The following is a 10,053-nucleotide window of genomic DNA, read 5'->3' as shown; positions in this document are numbered from 1 at the left end:
TGGTGTAATCGTCATTATAAATAATGGAAATTTTATTTGTAAAAGAATCATAGTTTCCATAATGGATACTGAAATAAAATGTAACTCCTCTGAGTTCTTCATTAGATTTGTGAAGGTTTTACAGAAAATTAAGTGTTTGTATCTTAATAATGCTGTGGCTCATATCCATTTAAAACATCTCAAATTTATTTTTACAAAAGTTGGCTGCAAATTTTAAAATATGTTCAATCCTATTACCTTAAATGTAAGAGAAACAAAGATAAGTGAATCAAAAAAGGCTCACTCATAACTACTGAGCTCCTTCTTCTCTCTACTCCAACACTGTGCCCCTCCCATGAACCCCCACCTGCCACTACTTGGGAATCCTGAATTGTGCTAATAAAATCTTCCCTAGGAGTGAATTTTGGAACTCATCACTTTTCTGAGAGCTTCTTTCACATCTTTATTTCTCACGCTATAGATCAGAGGGTTCAGCATAGGAATCACGATAGTGTAGAACACAGTGGCAACTTTGTCAGCATTTCCACTGTTGCCTGAACTGGGCCTGCAATAAATGGAAAGGATTGTTCCATGGAAGACAGTGATGGCGGTGAGGTGGGAAGCACAGGTGGAGAAGGCTTTATGCCGGCCCTCTGCAGAGCGCATCTTCAGGATGGTGGTAAGAATTAGCAGGTAGGAGGTCAGGATGATCACGATGGTAATGCTCTCATTCAAAATGGTCACCAGGAACAGCAGTGCCTCATTCAGAGTGATATCAGAGCAAGCAAGACTTAAGAGAGGAGGCAGATCACAGAAGAAGTGGTTTATCACATTAGATCTATAGAAGGGGGGGATCCTCAGAGCTAAGCACAAGGGAATCAGAGAACACACCGTCCCACAGAAGTAGCAGCAAGATGCCAGCTCCACACGCAGCTTCTGAGACATGGTGACCATGTACAGCAAGGGGTTACAGATGGCCACAAAGCGGTCATAGGCCATTACAGCCAGCAGGAAGACCTCAGTGACCACACAAGTGCAAAACAAGTAGAATTGCACCATGCACCCCAGGAAGGAGATGGCTTTGTCCTTGCTGAAGATATTAGCCAACATCTTTGGCACAATTATTGAGGAATAGCAGAAATCTACAAAGGACAAATGGCTGAGGAAAAAGTACATGGGGGTGTGGAGCTGAGAGCAGACCTGAATCAGTGCAATCATGCCCAGGTTGGCTAAAAACGTGACTCCATAGATGAGAAGGAACAGCAGGAAAAGGCCGACTCTCAACTCAGGGACATCTGATAGTCCGAGGAGAATGAACTCAGCCAGAGCGGTGCAGTTTTCCTTGCCCATGTCTCCAACTTATATGAGATTGGAGGAAAAAGAAACTTAAAAATTATTCTTCATTATATAGTCTAAATTTTAGTTTTGGCTGTATCCTGTAAAAAGACATCAGAAAAAGTTGGATAGTTAATCTTATCAGCAAAGAATAAAACTTTTTGTGAAATGTTTAAAAGTCCAACATTGTGTAACACAAATGCATAAACTTAGTTTAGTTCAAAGATCAAACAAAAATATTAGCATTTATATGAATTTATATTGTTCTTTTAATTAGTCTTTCACAATTGACAGCTTTGCACTGAATCATTGGGAATGAGGTCAACTTACTATTTCATTACCCTTCGTACTCTTTCAAATTCAAATCCCATTTTCTTAGTCAACGCCAAATATTGGGATCATAGAAAATAATATTTAGAATCTATGGTACCTCTCTCTGAATTTTTCGTTACAGTGATGAGAAATACACTTATTTAAGATGTTAACAGTCAAGCGTTTGTATTTTACTGATATATTTTAGATGAAGAAACTCATTTTATAATCTGTATTAGTAATTTCTCTGTAAAATAATCACGGTGATTTGGTTAATTACACTTTCCAGTGTCAGCCATGGTTTAGGGAATTGGTACTCTTGAGGACAACTTACTGTAACTATGATTCCTCAGTCTTAAAAAATTGTGTATTAAATAAATTTACTGCTTTCAATCTATTTGAAGACCTGATCAAAGATGTGCACAGGAAATTACTAGGAAAACTTCCCACTGCTGCTTTGCAGTATTATTTGTAATATTAAAACTTAGAAATAAAATATCAAATAAGAGAAGATGATCACAATTGTAGTGTGTACAATATAAAAGCATGCAGTTATATAAAGGATAACTTTAAATCATTTTAATGATATCAATAAATGACTGTGAAAAGGGATAAAATAGTTAAAAACAGCCAGAATGTAGAGAAAAAAATTATATATTATGATAATGTATAATATAAATACATATATTTATTCCACACACACAATCGTATATTTAACCCTTGCAACATCTATGAACATAAATATTTATTTTAAAAAATCTATTAACTTGTCTTACTTCTCCCAAAGTATCATTATTATGGAGTGAAATGGGGAAAGAGGTTGGAATTTTTTAAATTAGGGACACATACTTTTCAGACCTTTGACACACAGCAAACGTAAAGTGAGGGTGAGAATCCTGTCATTCTTTCTCTTCCTGACCCTTGATAGATTCATACATCATTGTAGAGGCACCAATCAAGCACTCCTGGAAGAAAAAAATCTCGACTAGAGACCAACACAGCCAGACATTTTTCCCATTCTTCAGCTGATTTCAAAGATATGCAGCGTGCATATTACTAAATGCCAGGTTGACAATTTTAAAAATTGTTTTGATGATATGGTTTTCTCTCTTAAAATGACCAGGAGAGGTGAGTTGTGTATCTTTCCCTGAGTTCAAACTAATACACACTTTTGAAAGCCCTTTCCTGCTTTCAAATCTAAAGAAAAAAAAAATCAAGCTGTTAATTGCACACAGAGCAGTGATTCTTTGTCAAAAGTGACTTTGATCCCAATGGCATATTTGTCAATGTCTGGGGACATTTTTGGTTGTTACAACAGGAAGGGAGTGCTATTGACATGTAGTGGGGATGCTCTTGAACACTCTCCAATGCCCTCTACATAGCACATGAAGGCCCCTGCCCCCAGCACACACAACAAAACGTTGTCTGGACCAACATTTCAATGATGCCTTAGTTGAGAACCCTGCCATAGATAGGTATTTCGACATGCTTTTCACAAAGACAGAATAATTCCTCTTCTTTCTGCTTCAGAGGTGGTTCTCATGTCCATGACCCTCCATGTCCCTCCATGAACAGTCCTGTTCCTGTTGCCTCTTGCTGCCACCTTCAGCATCAAGGTGACTTTGGAGATAATCTCCATGCAGTGTTTACTAGGTTGTATGGACAGAGTTAGTGTGATAGAAGGGAAAGAGGGAAGGAAAGAGAAAACAAACGTTCATCCCAATTTGTTCAGACTGCTTTTCATCTCACACTAATAGCTGTTATACTTGCTATTGCAGATGAAATAGTTTCCACTTTCCACCAAATTGTCCCTTAATACACAATGAGAAAAATATTGTCATCAAGCAGTGCTCAAACCATGGCATTTAAAAAAACATTATCTGATTAAGAGAGGGATAAAATACAGATTTTAAAAATTGTATAATACTATTTCCTTCCTTTAGACTTCCTCCTTCAGCAATGTATGACTATAATAAATTACCTCAATGAGGAACGAAAGTCAGGGTTCCAGCTCCCAGAAAATATAATTTATGTTCATTCTAAAAAGTACACAATGCAGTTCAACCAACCAACCTATTGGATAGACATCGCTCCCCCTATTTCTGAAGACGCTATGATGGAAAATGCTGTGCTTTATATTTGTGTGTGTGTTTGTGTGTGGGTGTGTCCCTGGGGCCCACGTTTCATAAACTTCCCAGAACGATCACTGATCTCTGTGGGATATCGACAAGATATCAAGGAAACCATCGTATCTTGGGACTCCAACAATTATTGATCATTATGGAATATAAAAGGGGTGAGAAAAAATCCAGCTTGGTGCATATTATTGTAATCTAACGCAATTACATTCAGAGTTCGTGATGAATTGCAGAACACTGTATGCCACATCCAAGCATTGCCTCTGAGAGTCAGTACTCACATTGCCATTATGAAATATATGAATAGGTCTTATAAACTTCCTCTGTCTTATTATACTCAAAAACTCCGTCCTACAGAACACAGAGTCTGAAACCACACCAGAGATCCTCCAAATACCAGAAAGGGGTGGGGATAATGAATCTCTTTTAGTAAGAATAATAATTGGTTACATTTACTAAGTACTTCCCCTGTGCCAGGTACTAGTCTATATATAACTATGAACACATTTTTTTCTTCATGAAAATGGTTGACATCAGTACTGTGGTTATTTCCCCTTTAAAAATAAGGTTATGGAGGTACAGCATTTGTAACTTGCCCACAGTCACACACAGATTCCTTGGTGAAGAGTAGCCAAGCGTGACTTTTTGTTCGTGCCATCTGTGCATCTGTAAGGAAGAGCAGAGTTCCAGAATGGTACTGGTGTGAGTGACTCCTTCCATGCTGGTTGGTCGTTAAATGGGAATTTCTCATGGACCTCCCCAAGTTCTGCCTCCTTCCTGACTAGATATAGGAAGGTCAACCTGAACAAAGTGTTCAAGTCACAGTCTGTGTGACCCTAGAGAAAGCAAACATTTGAATAATTCCATGGATATAATGAGTTACAATCTATCCGTGTTTTCCAAAATTGATCTGGGAATTCTCTGAATTGGAGGAGCCTACTGGGTCTCCTTTTGTACCCAGCATTCTCACAACCACTTTTCTCTCACTCTTTAAAAGCAAGTGATTTCACTAATCCATTCACATCTTTCCATGTGAATCACTCTGATGAGAAAAATAAAAGCCAATATGCAAGGCCTAAACTTGAAATGCTGCTATCCATGAGGCCTGAAGTTGCCTTTAATCAAAGCACTTCAAACCCATTGTATGACTTGTTTCTGTTTTGTGTCTGTAAATTTCTTTTCATGGAAAAGAAAGGCAGTTGACATGTATTCTAGCCAGTATAACCTTGACCAGGCGTGATGACTAGTGACTGCAATCCCAGAACATTGGGAAACCAAGGTGAGCAGATTGCTTGATCTTAGGAGTTCAAGACAAGCCTGGGAAACATGGTGAAACCCTTTCCCTACCAAAAAAGTTTAAAAAAAAAAGTTAACCAGGTTTGCTAGCATGCATCTGTAGTCCCAGCTACTTGGGAGGATGAGATGAGAAGATCACTTGAGCACAGGAGTTCCAGGCTTCAATGTGCTGTGCTTGCACCACTGCACTCCAGCCTGGGTGGCAAGAGAAATTCTGTCTCAAAAAAAAAGCCATTGGCTATTGATTATGAATATATGCATAATATATACATATTGATATGGTTTGGCTGTGTCTCCACCATGTTAGCCAGGATAGTCTTGAATTGGATAGATGATATAGTATCTGTTAAATCTCTGTCCTCTTCATTAGTTCTTTTCCCTGCTGTTTTCTCCACCTATTCTGACCAGTGTCTCCTCTGCATGGAATTCTTTTCCTTGGGTTTTGGTCAAATGTAAAGTTTTTGTTAAGCCTTCTGTGAACACACTATTATAATTTAAGAGTTCCCTTACTACCCAACTTTACTGTTTAAAATACTTAACGTGGTTAAAACATATTTTTAATCTTTACATATTACATTTATATTATAGTACATCCTCACTTAACATCCATGGTAGGTTTTTGGAAATTGTGACTTCAAGGGAAAAGATGTACAATGAAACTATTTTCTTTTTCTCATCAATGTTACAACAAAACAATGTGGAACAAAATGACCTAATTTGAGGACCAACTATACATTATTTCCTTCAAGTCACACTTTAAGAACCTATTGATGATGTTAAGTGAGACATTACTTATTTAATTTTTGTTTCTACCTGCTAGAACAAAAGTTTCAGGAAAGCAGGGATTTTTCATTTTTTGTTCACTGATATGTTGCAAGCTCCTACATCAGGAATTAGCTCAAAGTATATGTACCAGGAATATGTATTGAATGATAAATAGTCCCTTGCATGTAACTGAGAATAGAGCCAAACCTACCAGAGCTTTGGGAAATCAGAGCACAGAGAAAAGAACACACACACACACACACACACACACACACACACACAGGATGCTTTTAGAAAATGCGATGTTTTAATATAAATATATACTATTGTCATCTTTTAAGGGAGTGAAAGATGTACCACCCCAAAATATGCCAGAATGGTATATTGATTATTTTGAGTGAAAAACATTGAAGAATTTATAGTTTCAGAAAGGATGACCTGATTTGTCTCTTCCCACATGCAGCCAGTGGTGAAGTTTCCTCTGGGATAGGCATCCTCTCATCTCAGGGCTAGCATGTGGCCCTTATCACCATGGACTTGAACTTAGAGACTACAGGGGACCTGAATAAACATACCTAATGAAGAATCCTTATCTTCCACGTGGTTTACAGCCCCCTTATCTATGTTCTAGTGACTCCCCTAGAAAACTTCACCACCCTCGCCAGACTTGCTTTGTCCTGTCATTCTTCTAAAATTCACTGTTCTTTGTCTACAAAGTATAAAAGCATCTTGTTTAGGTGATTTTTCAGACATCATTGACATGTGAAGATCCTGGGTATATGAGAAACTATAAAATCAGTGTACTCATTATTATTTTTATTGTAAGTTTCAAAGGTATGAGTGCAGGTTTGTTCCACAGGTACACTTGATTCATGAGGGTTTGCTGTACAGATTATTTCATCACTCAGGCATTAACCTGTTAGTTGTTTTTCCTGCTCCTCTCCCTCTTCCCAACCTTCACCTCACAAGGGCTGCAGTGTGTGCCATTTCCCTTTATGTCTCCATGTGTTTTCATCATTTAGTTCCCAGTTATAAGTGAGAGCATGTGGTATCTGGTTTTCTTTTCCTGTCTTAGTTTGCTAAAAAATAATGGCTCCCACCTCCATCTATGTCCCTGCAAAGACCTGATCTCATTCTTTTTGATGACTGCATAGTATTCTATGCTGTATACTTACCACATTTTGTTTATCCAGTCTATCTTTGATAGGCATTTAGGTTGATTCTATGTCTGTGCTATGGTGAATAGTGCTGCAATGAACATATGCATGCATATGTCTTTATAATAGAATGATTTGTATTCCTTTGGGCAAATATCCAGTAATGGAACTGATGGGTCAAATGGTATTTTTGTCTTTAGGTCTTTGAGGAATTGCCACCCTGTCTTCCACAGTGGCTGAACTAATTTATGCTCCCACCAATAGTGTATAACCTTCCTTTTTCTCCATAACCTTGCCAGTATCTGTTATTTTCTTTACTTGTAAATAGTTACTATCCTGACTGGTGTTAGATGGCATCTCATTGTGGTTTTGATTTGCCGTGACCCCCCTGGACCTGGCTTTCACTATCTTGTGTGTGTCCTTTATTTCTCAACCTGCCTATCCACCTGGGAACAAAAAAAGATTCCTGTTGCATTGCGGGCTGCTGACCAGATCCCACAGTATTTCTCTACTTAACAGTGATGTTGAGCCTTTCAAAATTGGCCTGTTGTCAACTTGGTTTTTAGCTGAAGAGCCCACTAAGAGCTAAGAGGGGTTCAGGGTGCTTTCTGGATTTCCTACAAAAATTGGCCCCAACATGTGGTCATCCTTTACTGTTTGGAACACTACCCTCTCCAGAACTGCTGCACTGAAATCCTGGACCTCTGACAAAAGGCCTACAGAGGTCAGATTTCTTTCTGTCAGCTTCCTGGATCTCTATTGTAGGGGCTGGTTGAGAGGGGAGTGGTAAGACTCTTTTTCCCTCTCTAAATTGGAATTGGCAGGAGAAAACACTTGTGAACTAGTTCTTTCAGTAAAAAGTGGTTTTTGGTGTTCTTGTGAATACTCTTGAATTCTACTTGATCCTTTTCGTGTCAGAAATTGTCTTCGTTTGTCTTTGCCTTTTTGTGTCATTTGTCCTAAGGAGACGAACCATAAGGTAGCACACACAGGTACAGGTCAATCTGAAAAGACTGAGGAATGGAGGCACATGATTTTAAGCAGCACTTTCTTTGTCCAAACATGTCAACCTCTCACAGTTTTTGTCATCTCAACCTTGTTCCCTGGATTTGTGCTGGGAAACTCCCATCTCAGTGTTGCCTGCCCAGTGTCACAGATTATCAGGCCTATATTGAAGGTGTCTCACATTCAGTGGGTGACTAGAGATCTGAGAGTGAATTTTTGGATCATGGAGGCTGCACTTTCTGCACTCGCTCCAGAAACACCCCTTGCATCCCTAGTAAAGGTTTATTCTAAACCTAGGAAGTTACTTCCTGGTCTTTCCATAAAAAGGCTTGTTGTATTAAGTCACCATTGGACTATACACACCAGTAAAGATCCTAATTATCAATGGGAAAAAGGCAAATATTTGAATTAGAAAAACTTCTATATTAAAAAGATTAGGGAACTCTCATTTTAAACAATTTGGCTGTTAGTACTTATGGAAAGATCAGATAGAATGAAGAACTCAGAAAAGTATACGACTAGTCTTAAAATTTATCCTAACAAAGTTAAAGAATAAACAGCAGACCTAGAGCAAAAATTGAAATCAGCTTCCACTGTAAGTCCTGCTGCTCCACCCACTGACATCCCACTTGATAACCAGCTCTGTCCCTGACCAAGCAGAAAATCTAGTGGACCTCTGTACTTCTGGTTTGAACACCTTGAAGCAGTATTTTTGTCCAATGATGCCACAGGTTCCTCTCTGGTGAACCATCAGTACCTCCAGAGCATGGTGATTCTAAAGTAAAATGGAGGCCAAGAGGCCAAACAATCAACTTCTGATTAGAGTATTTTGATTTTTTAACATTTACTTTACGTTCAGGGGTACAGGTGCAAGTTTGTTTAAAGACAAATTGGTGTCACAGGAATTTGGCATACAGATTATTTTGTCGCCCAGCTAAAAAACATAATACCCGATAGGTAGCTTTTGATTCCTCGATTGTTTTTAATATTTGAACCAAACACTCATGCCAGAACTGCACCTAACAAAATCATCATTATATTTTTAATATTATTAAATGCCCAATCCGTGTTTAAATTACCCCAATTGTCTCAACGACGTATTTTTCCAGTTAGTTTGGATCAAGAGTCAAGATGTGGTTGTTATAGCCAGTTTATTTTGTTATATAACCAGTCTTTGTGTGAGAGCCTGTGTGTGTGTGTGTGTGTGTGTGTGTGTGTATGTGTACGTGTATGTCAGGTAATTTTTTTGCCACGGAAAATAATAATTCAGCACTCTCTGTATTTTGCTTAGTGCTTCATTTTGTGTCATTTTATTTATTTCTGTACTAATTCTTTTTAATGCTGAGACCAATAATATTTATTAGCTTAGGTTCATTCTTTCAGTTTTTTTAATGAAACAAAAATTCTGGCCGGGCTTGGTGGCTCACATCTGTAATGCCAGCACTTTGGGAGGTCAAGGCGGGCAGATGACGAGGGCAGGAGATGGAGACCATCCTGGCCAACATGGAAGATGGTGATAGCGGTCAGGTGGGAGGTGCAGGTGGAGAAGGCTTTGTGACACCCACTAGCAGAATGGATTTTTAGTACAGTCACAAAAATGAACACACAGGAAGTGAAGATGATTGGTAGCGTACGCACCTCATTGAAGGTGGTGAAGCCGAAAAGCAGCAGATGGGGGATGAGTATATCAGAGCTAGACACAGCGATGAGAGCAGTATACTCACAAAAGAAGTGGTTGATTACACTCTACTAAAAATACAAAAATTAGCCAGGTGTGGTGGTGCACACCTGTAGTCCCAGCTACTTGGGAGGCTGAGGCTGGAGAATCTCTTGAACCCAGGAGGTGGAAGTTACAGTGAGCCGAGATTGTGCCATTGCACTCCAGTCTGGCAACAGAGCAAGACTTTGTCCAAAAAAAAAAAAAAAAAAAAAAGCGAAAGTTCTTCATAGATGACTCTGACTACTGTACATTGCAATCCATTGAGAAGCACATGGTAACTGGTTGATGATAACTGTCCAACTTTTAGTGAAGATCATTCTGTTCTCTGAATTCAGGTTGTGTCAGC

At 38.7% G+C, this 10,053-nt stretch overlaps 1 protein-coding gene across 1 annotated transcript; it reads right to left on the bottom strand.

Annotated features, from left to right (window-relative positions):
* Window positions 1–322: 322 nt before the first annotated feature.
* On the bottom strand, window positions 323–1,422 carry LOC112607103 (olfactory receptor 5L1). The gene has a single exon (XM_025358163.1). The coding sequence runs from the start codon at window positions 1,327–1,329 to the stop codon at window positions 391–393; it is 939 nt and encodes a 312-aa protein (XP_025213948.1). The 5' UTR covers window positions 1,330–1,422; the 3' UTR covers window positions 323–390.
* Between the last annotated feature and the right edge of the window lie 8,631 nt (window positions 1,423–10,053).

The sequence above is a fragment of the Theropithecus gelada genome, chromosome 14 (genome assembly GCF_003255815.1).
Source record: "Theropithecus gelada isolate Dixy chromosome 14, Tgel_1.0, whole genome shotgun sequence".
Lineage (NCBI taxonomy): Eukaryota > Metazoa > Chordata > Mammalia > Primates > Cercopithecidae > Theropithecus > Theropithecus gelada.
Note: the sequence above shows the minus strand (reverse complement) of the source record. Positions and strands in the feature narration are given on the sequence as shown.